The sequence below is a fragment of the Ursus maritimus genome, unplaced genomic scaffold (genome assembly GCF_017311325.1).
Source record: "Ursus maritimus isolate PB19 unplaced genomic scaffold, ASM1731132v1 scaffold_26, whole genome shotgun sequence".
NCBI lineage: Eukaryota > Metazoa > Chordata > Mammalia > Carnivora > Ursidae > Ursus > Ursus maritimus.
Window position 1 is genome coordinate 3,422,493 of NW_024425119.1, and position 21,979 is coordinate 3,444,471.

At 36.5% G+C, this 21,979-nt stretch overlaps 1 protein-coding gene across 1 annotated transcript in view; it reads left to right on the forward strand.

Moving 5' to 3' along the window:
- Positions 1 to 21,979, forward strand: part of KDM5A (lysine demethylase 5A) — a 99,426-nt gene that overhangs the window by 12,277 nt on the left and 65,170 nt on the right. Inside the window, exons 4-11 of the mRNA XM_008704845.2 lie at positions 1,445 to 1,615; positions 3,602 to 3,736; positions 9,224 to 9,329; positions 10,517 to 10,608; positions 11,218 to 11,376; positions 12,477 to 12,596; positions 13,291 to 13,449; positions 21,258 to 21,439. Coding sequence (XP_008703067.1) covers positions 1,445 to 1,615; positions 3,602 to 3,736; positions 9,224 to 9,329; positions 10,517 to 10,608; positions 11,218 to 11,376; positions 12,477 to 12,596; positions 13,291 to 13,449; positions 21,258 to 21,439 — 1,124 coding nt within the window. The remainder of the gene's footprint in view (positions 1 to 1,444; positions 1,616 to 3,601; positions 3,737 to 9,223; positions 9,330 to 10,516; positions 10,609 to 11,217; positions 11,377 to 12,476; positions 12,597 to 13,290; positions 13,450 to 21,257; positions 21,440 to 21,979) is intronic.

The window sequence follows — 21,979 nt, forward strand, 5'->3', positions numbered from 1 at the left end:
AAAATTTTTTGACTTCAAATAGCTATGTCACAGTCCTTTTTATTTTATCATCAGTTAGCGGAAGACTGCCTATATTTTATTTTATTTTATTTTTTTTTAAAGATTTTATTTTATTCGACAGAGATAGAGACAGCCAGCGAGAGAGGGAACACAAGCAGGGGGAGTGGGAGAGGAAGAAGCAGGCTCATAGCGGAAGAGCCTGATGTGGGGCTCGATCCCAGAACGCTGGGATCACGCCCTGAGCCGAAGGCAGACGCTTAACCGCTGTGCCACCCAGGCGCCCCGACTGCCTATATTTTAAAGTGTGAGAGATGTACAGTATCAATTTCTAGAAGATAGGGAACCTTGATATATGTATATTCTATATAGCGCCTGGTTTGATGTGAGCATTCAACCAAATTGTCCAATTTATCTTAACTGAATGTACATTAATACATTCTGTACTATATTTTCTAGTAAGTCTTCCGCCGTAATCTGATCTCTTCCCATCATTCCTTCATAACCTTCCATGTAAAACTCCTTTTGAAAAATTATAGCCTTTTCCAAAATGGCCTCTGAATCCATTGTTTCCTTGACATTTTTGTTAAAATTCTATAAGGTATTTGGTACATTTCCCAATTTCAGGATTTATGTTCATTTTATACTATATAACTTATATTTATGCTTATGTTTATTTTTGTTGTTTTTAATTCTTATATTTTGAGTTCCTTGGGATATTGAGTATATAAATCTGTTTAGTTTTCTCAAGGTGTATATGTACAAAGTGTAAATTCATTAAATGTTTTTGAATGCTTAGTTCATTGAAAATAGGCACATTAACATTAAATAGTGGAGTTTAAAACTTCCGAAAATCATTCTTTTTTTTTTTTTTTTGACAGAGAGAGAGACAGCCAGAGAGAGAGGGAACACAAGTGGGGGGAGTGGGAGAGGAAGAAGCAGGATCCCAGTGGAGGAGCCCGATGTGGGGCTTGATCCCAGGACTCTGGGATCTTGCCCTGAGCTAAAGGCAGATGCTTTTTTTTTTTTTTTTTTTTAAAGATTTTATTTATTTATTTGACAGAGATAGAGACAGCCAGCGAGAGAGGGAACACAAGCAGGGGGAGTGGGAGAGGAAGAAGCAGGCTCATAGCCGACGAGCCTGATGTGGGGCTCGATCCCATAACACCGGGATCACGCCCTGAGCCGAAGGCAGACGCTTAACCGCTGTGCCACCCAGGCGCCCCAAAAGGCAGATGCTTAATGACTGAGCCACCCAGGCGCCCCTCTGAAAATCATTCTTTATTTCAAACTTTAAATGTTGACACGTTTGAATTTTGTCAGATATTTGTGGAAAGGAAATTAGAATTCTAAGCTCAGAATAATTTTTCTGTTTAGCAGGGAAGATATAGAGTCAGAATACATGAATCTGCTTGCTTTCTCTAAATAATTTTTACTTTCTTTTCAGATTGTTGCCAGCAAAGGAGGTTTTGAAATGGTCACAAAAGAGAAAAAATGGTCTAAAGTGGGTAGTCGCTTGGGATATCTGCCGGGAAAAGGAACTGGGTCTCTTTTGAAGTCACATTATGAAAGAATTCTCTACCCATATGAACTTTTCCAGTCTGGTGTCAGCCTTATGGTGAGATGCATCTTTTTTTTTTTTTTTTTTTTTTTAGGGGTGGTTAAATCCAGTCTGCCAAATATGAATGTTATTTGTTAGCAGTTAGCAGTTCGCTAAGCATAGCCAGTTAAAAAGATTTCTCCAGGTACCAAAATTTGGGGTAGCAAGATGTGGTTTAAAAATTGCAGCTGTTTTTGGTGGTTTACAAGATAAAGGCTAATGGGAATGAAGGATGTGTTCTTATTTATTTAAAATAAATTCTCATAACTTAAGCTTTCTGAAAAATTCCTCCTCTTGGTTTCGTGTATTAACAGCTTTATTGAGGTTACAATTTGCATACTGTAGAATTCAGTCATTGTAAATACACAGTAAGCTTTAATAAATTACACATTTATGCAGTAATTGCCAAAGCTCAGTTTTAGAATATTTCCATCAGCCCAGAAAGTTCCTTTGTGTTTGGTTGTAGTTGGTTCCTGTTCGTATCCCCGAACCCAGATAAACACCTGATTTGCTTTCTGGCTCTGTAGTTTTTTGCCTTTGTAGAAATTTCACATAGATGGAATCATACAATATAATTTTGTGTCTGGCTTCTTTCACTTAGCCTAATGTTTTCAAGGTTCATCTATGTTTTAGCCTGTATTAGTACTTCATTCTTTTTTATGGCTGAATAATAGTCCATTGTATGGATATACCATATTTGTTTATCCATTTACCAGTTGGTGGACAGTTGGATTGTTTCCAGTTTATGGCTATTATGAATAAATGCTATGAATATTCATGTATAAGTCTTTGTGTGGACATATGTTTTCATTTCTCTTGGGTAGATACCTAGGAGTGGAATTGCTGGGTTATATGGTAAGTTTATGTTTAACTTTTTAAGAAACTGCCAAACTGTTTTCCAAAGTGGCTGAACCATTTTACATTCCCACCAGTAATGTAGAGGCTTCCAGTTTCTTCACGTCTTTGCCAACACTTGGTATTGTCAGTTGTTTTGCTTATAGCCATTCTAGTGGGTGTGTAGTGGTATCTCATTGTGGTTTTAATTTTCATTTCCCTAATGACCAGTGGTGTTGTGCATCTTTTCATGTGCATATTAGCCATTTGTATATCTTCCTTGATGAAGTGTCTGTTCTGATCTTTTTTTTTATTGGATTGTTTGTCATCTTACACTTGTTTGCTATATAATCTGGATATAAGTCTTTTATCAGGTACATGATTTTATAAACACTCTCTGCTAGTCTCTGGTTTATCTTTTCATTTTTATAATGGTGTCTGTTTGAAGAGTAGTTTATTAATTTCCTTCCCCCCTTCTATGGATTGTGCTTCTCTTGTCATATCTAAGAAACCTTTTCTTAACCCAAGGCCCCAAAGATACTTTTTGTTTTTCTCTAGAAGTTTCATATTTTAGCTTTTATATTTAGGTCTGAGATCCATTTTTTTTTTTTTTTTTTGTATGTGCATAGTATGAGGTAAAACTACAAGTTCATTTTGGAGGAGAGGGGAAATGTATATGTATATGAATATTCAGTTGTACCAGTATCATATGTTTAAAAGACTACTACCCTTTTCCCGTTGATTTACTTTGGCACCTTTGTTGAAAATCAGTTGACTATAAATGTGGGTTTATTTCTGGTCTCTGTTTTGTGCTTTGGTCCATGTATTTACCCTAACACCAATACTATACTGTCTTGAGTACTGTAGCTTTATAGTAAGTTTTGATATCCAATAGTGTTAGTCTTCCAACTTGGTTCTTTTTTTTTAAATTTCCAAAGATTTTCATTTCCACATAAATTTTAGAAATTGACTTTTCAATTTCTACAACAAAAGCCTGCTGGGATTTCAATAGGGATTGTCTTGAATTTATAGATCAATTTGGTAGGTAGAATTGTCATCTGGTTTCATGTAGTTTTGGGGATTTATTGGAAATTTATTATTTCTCCCCTGATTCTCCAATCTGATTTCTTATCAGTGAACCTGCTGTCTTTCTGTGCTCTGATTCTTTAGGGTGTACAGATGCCTAATTTAGATCTTAAGGAAAAAGTAGAGCCTGAGGTTCTTGGCACTGACGTCCAAACTTCCCCAGAGCCAGGCACAAGAATGAACATTCTACCGAAGAGAACGAGGCGTGTCAAGTCTCAGGTATCAACTTCCATGGGTCATTTTTAACAGGAGTTTTAAGTGCATTAACTGAAGAACAGTGATGTGGTTATTGGAGGCATTCACATACTATTGTTGTTTAGACTGTGAAGAAGAGACCTGTCTTTCATTTACCATGAAGATGAACAGGGAAGAAATTGTAAAATTCAGTCTGATTTGATTTAGAAAGCTTTTTGTTAATTTTGAACAGTTTTTGATGAGGAGGACAAATCAGATGGTGACTCTGGGTACGGTAGGGCCAGTGTTATCGACATGCTGATGAACTGTAGTATATTTTATTTTCGTGGTTAGCAGAAATGAGAGGAGTAGGAAAGGGTGGTTTTAGTTTTCACTCATTCCTTTAAAAGCTAGAGTGTAAGTTTTAGTGTTTGAACCTTTCCAGTGTTAACTTCTTAGTGTTCTTGTAGCCTAAAATAATTTCATCGGAAGAAAAATGCACTAATTTCTTCTTGTCTGCATCTGTCCTCCTTTCCCCATTCTCATTTGTGGTCCTCAAAGTGTGTTTTTAAAGTTGTTGTAAAGACAGGTCCGTAGGGGCGCCTGCGTGGCTCAGTAGTTAAGCGTCTGCCTTTGGCTCAGGGCGTGATCCTGGCGTTCTGGGATCGAGTCCCACATCGGGCTCCTCTGCTGGAAGCCTGCTTCTTCCTCTCCCACTCCCCCTGCTTGTGTTCCCTCTCTCGCTGGCTGTCTCTATCTCTGTTAAATAAATAAATAAAATCTTAAAAACAAAAAATAAATAAAGACAGGTCCGTAGGTTGGGACAGTTAGATGCTGCTTCCCTTGCTCTGAATTTATGCTCCTTGAATAGTCTCCTGAATAATAATTTAGCTTCTTAGGTACTTTGATAACAGAAAGGTAGGTGTCTTGGATGGAGAACGTGAATTTAATGGGAATTCATTGAAAAGTGAATTTTAAATTTATGTTTATTAGTAAATTACCAGTATGTAATATAAATTGTTCAGTAATTCATAAATTAATATTTTGTTGCATTATAATAATATAATTGTAATTTTTATTTATGATGAGAATTCTTAGTTATAAATCATTATAAATTAGTGAACTCTGGTTTAGTTGTTAAGTGATTTTTTATTACTGTGATTGATCTCAAAAGTTCTAATCATCTTTGGGTGTATAGTGATGATTCTGTTTCAAGACCCGAAACACTTGAAAATTAGTCTCTGACTTGGTGACTCAGTTTTGAAGAGTTGACCCAGCTGGCCCTGCTCCTCTAATCAGTTGACAGCTTATGATGAAATTTCTTTTTGATGTTCCTTCTGAAACCATGGAAAAGTCCTGCTGCTTATTGCCTATATATAAGAAAAGGACAGTATAGATTGTTTTTACCTATTGTAATAATTGGCAGCGTAGTCAGATTGTTGATACCAGGTAGAAACTAGAACCATTGTAGGCTTTTCAACGAAGAATTTGTTCAGCTCACAATTTGTCCTTAATTACTGTATTGCCTAGTCTGCCTCATTCCTCATTCTACCAGAAAGAAGAGGCTTTCTGGTAGAACTCCTTCGACTTCTTGCCCCATATACAGAATTGTTGGTATTCATTCTTAATTTCTGTCAGTCTCTGTGGGCAAAGGGTAGCCTTTGTCTCTAAGGATAATCTTCCCACATCTGTTCTTTCTGGCTTCTTTAGGGATTTTAATGTATCACTTACGAAATTTCTCTCTCCTACCTCTTCTGTCTGCTGGATCTCCTCCTACCCCCAATGTAAACGTGTTTAAAGTCTTTGTCATCTTAAAACAAAAACTCCCTTCCTAGATAGTGCCTTACTCTTTGCCTCTTTTTATGAAGTTTCTTGAAAAACAGTTGATGTTGTCTCAGGTTCCTCAGTATCTGTTTAGCTTTCATACTCTGTAATCTGACATTGAGCTAAATCATTTTATTGAAACTGCACCACTCAAGTTACCACTGAGTTAATAATTGTCGAAAGCTGAGGATCTTTTTTTTATTTCTTATCCTTCTTTATCTCTGGTCATGTATACATTTAATACAGTTGTTGACTTCTCTCCTTGAAATTCAGTTAACTTGATTTTTCTTTGGCTTCGTGATGCCTCTCTCCTGGTTATCTTCTTCACTCTCTGACTTCTCCTCAGTCATCTTTGTTCTCTCTTCCCATTGCCCTTTACATGGAATTTTAAGTCTTTTCCTATCTTTGCTCTCCCTAGCTATCTTATCTACCCTGTGATTTCGAGTAGTACCTGTACACTTAAAACTCCTAAATATGTCTTGACACGCATGTTTCTTTTCTGTTTGCCAGGGATGTGTGTGTGTGCATATAGTATATGTATACCCCTGTATGCATATTGGTAGCCATTGGTAGCCACAGCAGGTATGCTGAATTCAGTACATCTCAAACATTATCACCTTCTCTAAATCTGTTTTTCCTTTGTTATTTTCTAGCTTGGTGTCCATGACAAGCACAGCCATCCAATAGTCTCTTAAACAAGAAACAGAAGTTATGAAAGTTATCCTACTCCCCTTTCTTATCTCTATCACATCACTGGCTTTACTGTTCTGTGATTTTTATTCTTTTTTTTTTTTAGATTTATTGATTTTAGAGAAAGAGAGGGAGACAGAGAGGAATGAAAGCGCATGCCAGTGGGGGGAGGGGCAAAGGGAGAGGGAATCTCAAGCTGACTCTGTTGAGCAACAGAGCCTGATGCAGGGCTCTATCTCACAACCCTGAGATCGTGACCTGAGCCAGAGTCAAGAGTCGGACACTTAACTGGCTGAGCCACCCAGGCACCGCTGGTATGATTGTTTTTTCATCTGTGACCTCACTAGTGAGCTTTTTGAAAGCTGGATTCAGCTTTCAGAGCCAGGTTTCTCCATTATACTTATTCTCTTTGTAATAAAAGTAATCAGAGTAAACTGTAAGACAGTGTGAATAACCTGTCTCCCAGTTATGTTTTACCCAGTGGTTTTCGCATTCATTGATGATCCTTACGTGAATTAGTAGTAACGCTGGTCGTTGCAAGCTGGGTGATTTTCTAGCTCTGTCATTTTCTACATCTTTTAGCATTTTTCTTTAAAGGAGAACTCTTCTCCCACACTTTCTTGAGATACTTTTTTCATACAGTAAAATGTTTATATCTTAAGTGTATAGTTTGGTGAATTTTGATGAATGTGTTTACCCATGGAACCAAGACTGACCCCTGCTCCTTTTTAGTATCACTGTAGGTCATGATTTTTGAAAAATATAATGTCTGGGGCACCTGGGTGGCGCAGTCCTTAAGCATCTGCCTTTGGCTCAGGGCGTGATCCCAGCGTTCTGGGATCGAGCCCCACATCGGGCTCTTCCACTGGGAGCCTGTTTCTTCCTCTCCCACTCCCCCTGCCTGTGTTCCCTTTCTCGCTGGCTGTCTCTGTCAAATAAATAAATAAAATCTTTAAAAAAAAATTAAAAAAAATATAATGTCTTATAATTTATTACCATCTCTTATTCCTTTTTATAATCCTGTTGTTCCAAGTTTGGCTAATGGGAACCCCTTCAAGCTGGTTCATGTTACTCTTTTTACATGTCTCCATCTTTGTTTGAGTACTTGTTTAGCACAGAAAGGCTCATTGTCTTCTTGCCTTGCTTAGACCTGGAATTAGCCGTTTCTCCACGGAATTCTGCTTCATTTTAGTGTGAAATGATATATAGAGACCAAGATCTGAGTACAACGTGTGCTTGTTCCTACTGGGATGCCATTGCTTTTGTAGGTCCTTTTAGTGGTTAGGTCTGGGAAATAAAATTTAAAAACATATTTTCAGAAATGGACTGATAATTCCAGTTCTAATCTAGCATCACAAAGTTCTTTTGATTCACATTGTGGCTCTTTTCCTAGCTCTTGGATTTGGAAACTTAATTTATTTCTATTCATCTGTTTTAACTGGGCTGTTTAAGACTATAAAATTTCCTGTGATCCCTGCTTTAATTTATTCTGGAGATTCTGATTTATAGTCTTTTTTTGTTATCATTTTTTAATAGGAAGTTAAAGATTTCTAGCAGGTCTTTTTTTTTTTTTTTTAAAGACATAGCAGAGGAGCCTGATGTGGGGCTAGATCCCATAACGCGGGGATCACGCCCTGAGCCGAAGGCAGACGCTTAACCGCTGTGCCACCCAGGCGCCCCCTCTAGCAGGTCTTTTTATTTATTTTTTTATTTTGTTATTTCTAGTTTTTATTCCATTAAGATCAGGTAATGTCTTATTATTTCTACTTTTTGGAACTTTATTGCCTGTCTGAAAAGGTTGTTGTGAGGATTAATTGATTAAAATACTTTTATATGGTACATAGTATCTACTCAGTGTATGTTAGGTTTTCTTATTATATACTGTGCGTTAATAGTGATGAAGAATGTACAGTGTCATGTTTATCATTGGACTGTAAAGATAGATTAGTATAATTAAGTCAGTCTACTGAAGTTTAAATATATATATTTAAATGCCATTTTGGTTGGTTTGGTTCTTACATAATCATAGACTTATAAAGTCTGTATTTTAACCTGATTTATTTTTATTTTTATTGACTATATTTTAAGTAAGTTTTAGTTATTTACTTAGTGTATATTCAGAGTGTATGGTCCATCTGAATTCACGATGTAACACTTGGCATCTATCAGGATGCTCTCATCTTCAAGTACTAGAGTGCCAAATGACATCAGCTTAAACATTAACAACACAGTTTTCACATAAGGACACATTTTTCACATAAGATTTCCAGAAATAGGTAGCTCTAGGATTGATGCAGCAATGGCACATTGCCATGAAGGGCCCAGGCTCTTTCCATCTTTCTGCCTTGCTTGCTTCAGTGTGTGGGTAATGTATCTCTTCCTAATTGCAGTGCAGCTGCTTGAGTCCAGCACAATGCTTTCACCAGGCTGAATCTCCTAAAAGTAGGGAAGGAAGTTGGGGTAAAAGGCTTATTACTCTTTGAGAAGCTTTCTCTTTTATTAGAAGATGGAAATCTTTCCCAGAGGCTTCTAGTAGATGTTCTGTATGTTTCATTGGTCTGGACCGGGATAACATTTCTACCCTCAGCTAGGCCATCACTAACAAAGAGAAATGGCATGATTGGCTTAGGATAATCATTATTCATCTAATAGGATGGGCATATTGCCTTCTGATCAAAGATGGGTGTCCCTTAGCAAGGTAGAAGTGAGGATTTCTTTTATTATCAGTATTATACTGGTTATAACCAGTGGCATTTGTGTCTGGACAGAACCTAATTGACAACTGTGCTTTTAATAAAGATTTTCTTTTGTGGAAAGGAAGTTGGGTGTTGCATACTGCTTGGATGACTATTCAGCTGTTGTAATGAGGCAGTGAGTGGATTTAGAGAGAAGTAGTAAAATATGTTTTTCTTCATATTGAAGAGGATCTTGAAACTTTTCTCGGGTAAGAAAATAAATATGTGATTAGATGTGATTAGATAATGTGAGGTTTTTTTGTTTGTTTTTTTTTTTTTTTAGTCAGAATCTGGAGAAGTGAACAGAAACATGGAATTGAAGAAACTTCGAATTTTTGGGGCTGGGCCTAAGGTCGTGGGCCTAGCAATGGGAGCAAAAGATAAAGAAGGTAAAAATCTCTTATTCGGTCACGAAAAGAAACAAGGTATAGCCATATGGTTCTAATAAGATTCAAATAACATTTGAATTGCAGTCTGCTTTGGGGTTTTTCTTATGAGTGTAAACTTGGAACGTGGTTCCTAGACGAATCACCTTTTATGGCATATAATCTTAAATTTAAGTCTTGAGGAACCATATTTTATTGAATTTTTATAATATTTGGAAGAGACAAATTGTCCTTTTCCATGTCTAATATGTGACACAGAAATTTATAGTTTCTGAAGGCTAGTTTAGGAAAGGATGGTGAAATGAATGGTTCTCACCTGGTGATCTGTAGCTTATAACTTTAAAATTCAAAGACTGGATTCTCTGATTTTTAGTATCAGAATATACTGTGGAGAGCTTATGATTTAAATTCTAATTCTGATTCTGTTATTTTTCCATAATTGCCTTGATATATTATGACACTTCATTTAAATAAACTCTTTATCTGAGGAAAGCCTTGTACTCTCAGCTTAGTGTGTTTGAAACTTTCTGTGAGTAAAATTGCTAATGCAAAGATCAAGTCCCACTATTCTCTTTATGTATGTGTCAGTTTTAGAACTCTACAAAGATTGTTTTGGATTTGTTTTTAATGTATATGTATTTAATGAAATGCTATAATCATAAGTCATATTATTACCCTTTTCATGATATATGAGAAATTAAGTCACAATTCAGATTGTGGATGAGAACTCTGGAGGGTCAGATGATATTGTCCCATCACTCTAAAACATTCAGTGTGATAGGACCTACTAAATACATTGTGATGTTTATTATCACCCTTCTAAGAATTAAGCACTTTGATTATCTTTTTCATTCTTGTACTTACTGCATTGGCTGGCAGTGATCTTAAAACTAGTCTCAAATTAGTCCCTGATAAGCACTACATACAGGCAGTATAGAATTAGTAGATAAGCTCTTTGGAGCTTGATTGCCTGGATTGGATTTCCAAATCTGCCACTGACTGGCTATGTGATTTTGGGCAAGTTATCTAACTTCACTATATTTTAGATTCTTTATCTTCAATGGGAATAATAGTATATCTACCTCATAGTGTTTTGAGATTTAATTTAAATTATTTTAAATAGTGTCTGGTCCATAGTAAGCTCTCAACATTAGTTTTTACTATTATTATATAACTATTTTTATTTCAAGATGAGGTCTCCCGAAGACGAAAAGTTACCAACAGGTCAGACGCATTTAACATGCAAATGAGACAACGGAAAGGAACTCTCTCTGTTAACTTTGTAAGTGTTCTGAGATGTGTCAGGAGGGAAAGGATTTATTTTTAGTTTTGCACTTTTTATCTCGCTATATATTGGTATGCCGTTTAGTTAGTTCGTTTGGTTAGAAGACTAGATGGTAAATCTAAAGTCGCAGCTTTCATTTATGTAATGTGAACCTCACTTTGTCTGTTTACATTGACTCTTCCCCAAGTTATACTCACATATACCTTGTGAGTGAGAGAATGAATATGAATCTGTAAATTCTTGAGCTGTATTGTAGACAGTGCTCAGTATTCATTCTCTACCAAAGAGTGTTTGTGTATAGGAAGGATGACATGGTGTATTTTATTTATATAATTGACTTTCAAGTAACCTGGATTTGTGGTCTTTCTTTATTCCGATAACTTGATAACACTTTTATTAACTTGCCTGTAGAAGCACTGAGGTAATTGAGGAAGTTTTATGAAAAGTTGTCTAAATATAATCATTTAAAAGATATTCAGGATTTAAGTTATGTGTACTTTTAGTGTACATTATTTTGTTTGTTTCAGTTAAGGAGTTCCTGGTAAAAATTTAATATTATTGTTATAGAAAATAGACTTTTATTTTATTTTGTTTGTTTTCTAACAGGTTGATCTCTATGTTTGTATGTTTTGTGGTCGGGGAAATAATGAAGATAAATTGCTTTTGTGTGATGGATGTGATGACAGCTATCATACATTTTGTTTAATTCCCCCACTACCTGATGTGCCCAAAGGAGACTGGAGGTGTCCTAAATGTGTTGCTGAGGTACAAGCCTAACCTTTACAGATCCTTTTTTAATTAACAATAATGATGTGCACATACACACATACAGTAAACCCATTGTCAAAAGCTCTTGCTTTCTTTTTCAGTGTTTAAAATCTCTAGGATTTTTTAAGAGCAGTATTGAATGAAAATATAGTAATTGTGTTGTGGCAGCTCGCCTTTCAAATGTTCTTTTTCTCCCTGTTGGTTAGATAATTTGGTTTATTGCTGTAGATGAATGATACTTTTATTCAGAACGTTCGTATTCCTGGAAAATAATAGAAATGAAGAAAGACTGTAGGTCGTTTATTTTTTTTAAATTAAAAAAAAGTAAAAGTCATGAAGCTCTAGAACTTAGGATTTATGCATCCAGTTTTTCATGTTACCAGATAAATTGATGGTATCTATTAGCTTGTTTAAGTTTTACTTGATTATACTGAATTATTCTTATTGAAAGATTACAAAGACATTGTACTGAAATACCTAATCTGTTTACCTATTTTAACAAAATATTGTGATAGGACATGGAAGGGAAGGACTTGGCTGGGCTGTGTGTAGGTGTATTGAAAGCTTTGAGTTATTACTTATAATTCTCAAGGTGAGTTGATTTAGAAGTAGTTCTGTTCTGAGAATTTGTGTTAAGATACTGGTCAGGGTGGTTGATGGTGTGAAACAACCATTCCTATAGCTAGATGTTCTTGCAGTCCAGTGGATATCCCTTTATCCATTATCTTCCTTCATCCATGAACATGTATTTTCTCTCTAGCTAGATACACTGAGAAACTGAGAATGATAGGCATCCCTGGGCTTGATTGCATGCCAGTAGTTCTCCCAGTGTTTGTCTTGGTGCCAGAACTTAATGTCAACTCCAGAGTCTGAAGCTGTCTCATTACCACCTTACTTATGGAAGGCTGTGAAAATGTAGTTGAGGTTCTAGAACATTATTTCTTGATTCTGTATTGCAAGTAATTAATACTTGTTTTGCTGTCTAAGGTTGATTGGATTTGCTTCACCTAGGGAGATGATCAAAGAAGGTAACACCAAGAGCCTTAATATTTTATTAGTTCATTTTCAGTGAGTTAATTTTAGCTATTTCTTCTTAGGAATGTAATAAACCTCGAGAGGCCTTTGGATTCGAACAAGCTGTACGAGAGTATACACTTCAGAGCTTTGGAGAGATGGCAGATAATTTTAAGTCTGATTATTTCAATATGCCAGTTCATGTGAGTATCTATCATTTAGGTCAGTTTGGGGAGGTATGAAGATTTATCTGAGTCTGAAGCTTTTGGTTTGCTTTCATCATTTTGTGGAAAGCAGGGACAGCATGACAAAGATGATAGAATATTAAATATTAAAGATTAAGGGGCCTGGCATCTGTTTCTATTTCTTTCACTCGCTAATGTGGCAGTGTGACAGTACTCTCCTGTTGAGAAATCTGCTTTGATCTTTGAATTATTAGCCTTCCGTGAGTAATCTTTTATAGAAAAGCATGAAGTGTATGTGGCAGTTGCTCCTTTTGTTTAGTTATTTGTAATAACGAAGTTTGCTTCTTTTCCTAGGGGATCTTGGGCTTTTTAAATCCCTATCCAAAAACTTTGCCAAAGCTATTAAAATTCAGCCTTGAATTTTGCATTTCCTTTATTCTCCCTAATGTGCTTGCTGGGTCATCTTTATATTTCTTAGATGGTAAATAGCTTACACCAAAAGGCAGTTCAGTTTATTATGTTTTTCTGAACATCTAGTTTGTCTTTAGCTTTTCCCTATTCTCTGGGAAAAGCTAGGACCCTGGTCTTTTCAGCTCTGGAAATAAGATTTTTTCTTTTTATCATGGGTTTGTGTTCGCTTGACCTGCATATTATGTTTTAGAAGGTTATGGTTATAATGAGTTAGTAATCTGTAATCTTTTTCCCTGTATAGATGGTTCCTACAGAACTAGTAGAAAAGGAATTCTGGCGGCTGGTGAGCAGTATTGAAGAAGATGTTATTGTAGAGTATGGAGCTGATATCTCCTCAAAAGACTTTGGAAGTGGATTTCCTGTAAAGGATGGTCGGAGAAAGATGCTGCCAGAAGAAGAGGTGCAGAGCAGATAGTAGTAATTCAAACTTACTCCAAGTTGATTTAGCCTTTGCATAGTAGAAAACTTCCTTTCTCTAATCTAAAGGGTTTATGTTCATTTAAATTATTAAATATGTAGGGTTTGGATGTTATAAATAATTTTCAGTTTTAAAAACAATACGTTCAAAGTATCTTTAAAAATTTAACTTCAGGGCAACGCTCTTTGGTCCCGCCCTTCTTTCGGAGCTTTGTACTATCACTCAAACTTTGCTTTAAAAGAAAACTTAAGAAAATTTAACTTTGCATTTTAAAACCAATTTAATTAGTTTAAAACTCTGATTCCAGTTAAAAGAATTTTGCCTAGCTCTTTCTGTTTGAAAATCTAGACAGTGATTTAAGAATTTAAAAAAAAAATTGCATTTCATTGATAGGTCCAAAATTAAGTTGCCTTCAGTACCTGAGCAGGTAGGTTTTCAAATATGTTTAAACTGTAACATACAGTGAAGTCCTGTCACATTGGAGATGACCCTTATGTACAAAGCTAAATTAAGATGATCATTCATTTCTTTTTCTCATTATTTTAGTCCTTTTTACTTTTTCTTTCCCTTGATATTTGGCAGTGTTTAAGAGTTTTCTTTCCTATTAAAAGAGTTACACGTGGTTAAAAACCAGGAAAAGAGTGCAGTAGTATGTACAGTTAAAAGTATAGCCAGCCACTCCAGTTCTCTTAAGGTTACTGTTTGTGAGGTGTATCTTTTTCCATTCTTTTACTTTGAAGCTGTTTGTATCTTAGAATCTAAAATGTCTTATGTAGGCAGCATATGATTGGATTTGCTTTTTTTAAATCTAGTCTGAGGGTTGCCTTTTGATTGGAGTTATTTAGTCCATTTACATTTAATATAATTATTGATATCATTGATTTATGTCTTCCATTTTGCGATTGTATATGTCTCATGTTTTGTTCCTCCATCTCTCCTTTGTGGACTTTGTTTGGTGTTAAACAGATATTTTTCATAATACCATTTTAATTTCTCCAGGTTTTTTCATTTGGCTGTATACTTTTTAGTTATTTAGTGGTTCTAAGAATTATAATAATGCATCTTTTTTTTTTTAAGTTTTATTGACAAAATACGTCTCTATGCAGCCTACTTCATGTTAATATTGACTTAATTCTGGTGAATATAGTAACTTTGAAACAGTGTCTCTTCATTTCCTACTGTCTTTTTTGTGTATTTTTATACATTGTATTGACATGTTATATAAATACAACACAGGAATATAACTATTACTTTAAACTTTTACTTTTAAAAAAATGCACTTATACTCTGTTACACATTGACTCACAAATTTACCATTTCTGATGCTCTTCATTTATTCCTGTGGGATCCATATTACCTTTTGGGTTCATTTTCTTTCAGCCTGGAGGACTGCTCTTTTCTGTAGTGTGGGTCTCCTAAGCATTGAATTCTTTCAGTCTTTGCTTATTTGGGAATGTTTTTATCCAGACTTCTTTTAGTCTTTCGACAGTAAATGCTCTCAATATTTTTTTTCCTTTAGTTGATTTCTAGTGACTTGAAACGGTTGTTTTGGTAATTTTGTCCAGATTTATCTTTGTTTTCTGTGGGGGGGAATTGCCCAACCTCTTCATATTACCACTGCTGGAAATTCTTTATGAATAAAAGTCTCCCTCCTGGGGCACCTGGGTGGCTCAGTTAAACGTCTGCCTTTGGCTCAGGGCATGATCTTGGGGTCCTGGGATCGAGCCTTGCATCAGGCTCCCTTCTCAGCGGGGAGTCTTTCTCTCTTTCCCTCTGCCCTTCCCCAATCCCACTGCCTGTACTCTCTCTTTCTCTCAAATTAAATAAACAAATAATCTTTAAAAAGTCTCCCTCCTACCCAGAGGAAGACCCTATTTTATTTTTTAGTGCATCCTTCCAGATATAATCTATATGAGCATTTATACATCACACATACAGAATTACATACTCCTTTTTATTTACTTGTTTTTTATTTTTTTTAAGACTTATTTATTTATTTTAGAGAGCCCACAGTGGAGGAAGGGACAGAGGAAAAGGAAGAGACTCTCAAGCAGACTGCCTGCTGTGCATGGAGCCTGACCCTGGGTGGGGGGGGAGCTCCATCTCACAACCCTGAGAGCATGACCTGAATGATCCGAGCTGAAATCAAGAGTCGGACACTTAATTGACTGAGCCACCCAGGAACCCCTTACATACACCTGTTTAAACAGAAATGGAGTAAACTACTTATGTGGTCTGTATCTGACTTACCCTTTTTGTTTTTTGATTTTGAGTCTCTTCAGGCCCTATCCAGTCCATCCTGATTACTTATAGCATTACCTACCCAGTTTATTCACGGTACCATCTCATCGTGTATTATGCCAACCAATATCTGAGCGCTTAATATGTGCTGAGTAAAATTTTCGTTTCGTTTTGTTTTTTATTTTTTTTTTTAGATTTTATTTATTTATTTGACAGAGAGAGAGGCAGCGAGAGAGGGAACACAGCAGGGGAAGTGGGAGAGGGAGAAGCAGGCTTCCCGCTGAGCAGGGAGCCCCATGTGGGGCTCCATCCCAGAATGCTGGGATCATGCCCTGAGCCAAAGGCAGATGCTTAATGACTGAGCCACCCAGGTGCCCCCCTTTTGTTTTGTTTTTATGATCGAAAGTTATGAGTGTCTTTTGACTTTTTTATTATTTTAGCCTTGTTAATTGTTTTTTTTCTTTCTGTGAAGGTGGAGTATAGGTTACGATAGTCAGGTTAGGATAATATAGATTAGCGAATACACATTGGATTTTACCAAGGGAAAAAGAGAATAATTACAATAGATGGAGAACATAAATTATATGGGGATGGTTTATTCAGTGAATTAAACCTGGTTTGTATAAGTATAAAGAGATGCATCAGTCTGAGTTTCTTTATACCTTTCCATTGCCAAATGGTAGGCAATTATCGAATTATTGGGAAGAGACTTCATTATATAGCTCTTGCCTTTTTCTGAATTTTATTTCTGCTTTGAATTTTTAAGTTTTTGAATGAATATTTATATCTTCTAATCTTAGAGACAAGGTCATAGAGTTTTTTAAAGATTATTTTCAGGGTCAAACCTAAGTGATTAATGTTAATAATATAAATAATCCTTCTCCATGTTTGAGTTTGAATGAATATTCATTTATCTATTTCTGCTTTTGCTCTATTCACCTTCATGTAAGAATGTGGAGAAATGCTGGCTTGTAACCAACCATACTATGCAGAGACATGACCTAGTCTGGCAAATGTAGACTGGGTCATGGATTTGCTATTTATTTTCTAAGCAATAATGTTTTTCTAAGGATATTGTTTTTGTGTTGTAAGATGGAATGAGAGAACCTGTTCATTACAAAGGGATTTTAAGGACTAATTAGACATGTGTATAAAACTTTTGGACTTTTTAGGGGTGCCTGGGTGACTCATTCAGTTGAGTGGCCAACTCTTGGTTTCAGTTTGTGTCATGATCTCTGGGTAGTGAGATCAAGTCCTGAGTTGGGCTCCGCGCTCATCGGGGAGTCTGCTTCAGGATTCTCTTTCCTTCTGCCCCCCCCCCCATGTGTTCTCTTTCTCTCTCAAATAAATAAATCTTAAAAAAAAAAAACCTTTAGACTTTTTTTTTTGTTTTTTTGTTTTTTAAAGATTTTATTTATTTATTCGACAGAGAGAGACAGCCAGCGAGAGAGGAACACAAGCAGGGGGAGTGGGAGAGGAAGAAGCAGGCTCATAGCGGAAGAGCCTGATGTGGGACTCAATCCCGTAGCGCCGGGATCACGCCCTGAGCCGAAGGCAGAAGCTTAACCGCTGTGCCACCCAGGCGCCCCAAAAAAACCCTTTAGACTTTTTAATACTTATATCAGTTCATTACTCCTCTCTGAAAGTTACTGTATTAGAATACCAGATAACTGCTAGCTTTTCACCAGGAGTTGTACATTTATGTTGAACCTCTGTATGGGTTAGCTCTTGATATCTGATAGCATATTTCTCTGGTATTGTAGTTTACTGGAAAAGTACTTCTGAAGTTAATACATTTGTTTTATGAATATGGTGTGCTCTACCAACAGGGCTTCTGAGAAATAAACAATAGGCACAGAACTCGAAACCTTGGGAACATTTTTTTTTCCTTCTTGTCTTTGCTCCATATTAAATCCTTTTTTTTTTTATAAAGATTTTATTTATTTATTTGACAGAGATAGAGACAGCCAGAGAGAGAGGAAACACAAGCAGGGGGAGTGGGAGAGAAAGAAGCAGGCTCATAGCAGAGGAGCCTGATGTGGGGCTCGATCCCGTAACACCGGGATCACGCCCTGAGCCGAAGGCAGACGCCCAACCGCTGTGCCACCCAGGCGCCCCTCCATATTAAATCCTTGACTAAATCCTGTTAATTCATTTTTCATTATTTTCTGTAGGATTGCCTTCTTTTTCATACCCACTGCTACCATCCTTGTCTAGGTCCTATCGCATCATGTTGGGATGATTGCCGTAGTCTTACATAATGACCACTTGTGTTGGAAGTCCCTAAGACCATCTCCAGCGTTCAGTGATTTTCTGGGAGAACTCATGGCTATGGCCATGATTTATTATAGTGAAAGAATGCAAAGCAAAATCAGCAAAGGGAAAAGATCATGGTCCAAGTCCAGAGAAAACGAGGTAGAAGCTTCCAAGAGTTCTCTCCCAGTGTAGTTACACAGGATGCACTAGTATCATATTGTGTATGAACTGTTATTTACCAGGGAAGCTCATTAGAGACTTAGTGCTCAAGGTTTTTGTTGGAGGCTGGTGACATAGGCATCCTCTACTGAACACATACTAAAATCCCAGACTCCCAGAAGGAAAGCAAGTGTACATAAATCATATTGTACAGCCTAGGCATTGTGAATCACTCTGTATTAGTGTAGGGAACTGATGATCATATAAGTTTGCAGATACCAGCTGACAGAACTTTAAGAGGCTTTTTGAAGAACAGCAGTCTTAGGCCTGTTATGTTAACCATTTTCTGCTTACTGCTTCTCTCTGCAGTCTTTTTTATATATTGCTTTTATTTAAAATTTTAAGGTTGAAAGGTCTTTGGGAGTTCAGTATGCAGACCTGTCTACTTTTATGTTTGAAATTTTCCATAATCAGAAGTTTAAAAATACTTAAGATACTATGTTTATATTGTTTCATTTTTCAAATTCTGTTTTATTTCCCTTCTGAATATAGGATAAAATCCAAGCTTCTTAGTTTGAAACATAAGATTAAAGGTCCAAGATTCTTCTTTTCTAATCTTATTTCCTGTATTTCTGAGTGTGATTATTCTACTCTTCCCCTTCACCAGACAGAACAGTTTATTTTCGGTCTCTCTGTCATTTACTGTCAAAGCTTATCTATTTTCTCTAAGCTGTATTGGGGTTCTTCCTTTTCTGTGAAGTTTTCTTAATGATGCAAACCCTTACTGATTACTGTTGTCCTCTGAAGAACTAAAGAAATTGCTCTTTTATCTGTATTTGGTGTTGAATATATACAGCCTTGTCTTGAAACTTTTTGTATGTAGGCTTTATCTTTTCAACTGGTTCATTATGTTTTCAGACAACCAGCTGACCAATCAATTAAAAAACATATTGAGTAGTAATTTTTGAAAGCCTTTTGGGGGTTACCTGAGTGGCTCAGTTGGTTAAGTGTCTGACTTTGGATCAGGTCATGATCTCAGGGTCCTGGAATCAAGCCCTGAGTCAGGCTCTGCGCTCCGAGGGGAGTCTGCTTCTCCTTCTGCCCCTTCCCCCACTCACGCGTGCACACTCTCACTCTCAAATAAATAAATAAAATCTTAAAAAATAAAACAACTGAAAGCCTTTTTAAAAAAGCCTTTTGAGGGTATGAATCATATGTCTCTATTTCTTTTTTTTTTTTTTTTAAGATTTTTTATTTATTTATTCGACAGAGAGAGACAGCCAGCGAGAGAGGGAACACAAGCAGTGGGAGAGGAAGAAGCAGGCTCATAGCAGAAGAGCCTGATGTGGGACTCGATCCCGTAATGCCGGGATCACGCCCTGAGCGGAAGGCAGACGCTTAACCGCTTTGCCACCCAGGCGCCCCAATATGCTCTATTTCTTAACGAAATTCCTCCTTAAACCTATGCTGGACTTTCTTACTCTATTCCTCTGCAACTCTTTTTTTTTTTTTTTTTTTTTAAAGATTTTATTTATTTATTCGACAGAAATAGAGATAGCCAGTGAGAGAGGGAACACAAGCAGGGGGAGTGGGAGAGGACGAAGCAGGCTCATAGCAGAGGAGCCTGATGTGGGGCTCGATCCCGTAATGCTGGGATCACGCCCTGAGCTGCAGGCAGACGCTTAACTGCTGTGCCATCCAGGCGCCCCTCCTCTGCGACTCTTAATCATACACATAGTTTTCATTTTTTTGTGCTACGTTATGGATGATACTCTCAAATCCGAGTTCTCATTGACACATTCTCTCTTCAGCTTTGTCATTGGCTGTTAAACCCCTTACTTTGCATGTTTTATTTTTTCAACTCTGTATTATAGAAAGTTTCAAATGTATAGAAGTATACATAATTAGGAATTTCCATCCTTCCCTCAGTACCTGGCATCCAGGTTCAGCAGTTATCAACCTCCTAATAGAAGGCAGTTGGATTCTCTTATCTGTTTCTGCATTCAGTCTGTTGTCAGTCTGTTGTGATGTCGCATATCATGTATCCTCTGGAAAACACACTATGTTCCTGCAAGAATGAGAGCAAAAAAGGCAAATAACATCTTACAGTTATTATAAAAATAGTTTGACTTTGCAAGTTCCCTGAAATAGTCTTAGGTTCCCTAGATCCCACTTTGAGAACTGCTCTCCACAAGGATGATAAGCCCTTTTTTTTTTCTTTTTTAAGATTTTATTTATTTATTTGACAGAGAGGCAGCAAGAGAGGAAACTCAAGCAGGGGGAGTGGGAGAGGGAGAAGCAGGCTTCCCGCTGAGCGGGGAGCCCCATGCAGGGCTCCATCCCAGAACGCTGGGATCATGACCTGAGCCGAAGGCAGACGCTTAACGACTGAGCCACCCAGGCGCCCCTGATAAGCACTTTAATGCTTTACTTCATATGGCTTCAGCAATAGGTTTTTGAAACTTGGTGTTTGGTCTTTATAACCAGTTAGAAACCTCAATGAAAACTCAGATGATAGCTTTCCTTTTTCATTCTGCCTTTCCTTCCTTTCTTTGTTTCTGGAAACTGGGAATTCTTTTTTCTTTTGAGTTCATCTATGAAACAAATGTTTTTGTTATTATAATTTATGTAATATTTCTAGCTATGTTTGTAGTGAGGGTGGTAGTGGTGACTTTCTGCATCATCTTGGTCTTTGGTGTTGACAAAAATTCAGGATTATGTGTCTTATTTTTTGTTTTCATAGTATCTGACAGCATTCTATAAATTTAGTGGTAAACATTTTGGGAAGTTACGCTACTAGGGGTAAAATAGAAATACAGTACTGCCCTATTAAAATGAGTCTCACATTATTTTACTAGTACGCTAGGGAGGAGTAGTGTAAAAATGCTTATATGCTTCAGAAGAAACCAGAGGTATCTGAAATAATTAAAGGGAAATCTGCATATCACTGGACAGGAGATAGGATTAAATTGGTATATGAGTTACATGTTGCAGAGAGCAAAGAGCACAGATGGACTAGACGATTGTAAATATTATATACAATTTTTACTTTTTTTTTTTAAGACTCCCTTGAAATTTCTATTGGGCACTTGTAATTTCTGATCTTACATTTACATCTTTTTTTTTCTTGATAGGAATATGCGCTTTCTGGTTGGAATTTGAATAATATGCCTGTCCTAGAGCAGTCTGTTCTTGCACATATTAACGTAGACATCTCTGGTATGAAAGTGCCGTGGCTCTATGTAGGAATGTGTTTCTCTTCTTTCTGCTGGCACATTGAAGATCACTGGAGTTATTCCATCAACTACTTACACTGGTATGTATGATCTTTGTTACATGCTTAGGAACTTTGTAAAGGTATAATAATATTAGGTGATATATTAGCAAGAACTGAATTTAAAAGTATTTCGTACCCAAAGTAGGATAATATATTGAGATGTGTAGAAGGTCCTAAGGGTATATATATCTCAGACACCTTCCCTTTTAAATATGTGCGTGCAGCATGCAGCAGAGCCTGGAGTTTTAGATCAAATGATATTAATTTGGTATACATGAAAATTACTTTGATATACTTTGGTATATCTTTTGATATGCAAGGTAGGATTTTAAAGTATGTATAATTTTAAAAAGTGTATAAGATCTGACTAAACCTTCAGGATTGGAAATTATTAAATGATTTTTTTCTTTTTAATAACATTTGTCCTATAAATGCCTGTTACATGCATATTTATTAAATTCTTTGGCTGAATTTTTTTGTGTCTCCCCACAGCTTTTATTTACTTGCCCAGTTCCTTGTCCATTATTATGATATCAATTAAATGATATTTTTCGCCATTTGGAAGATATTACTCAAATC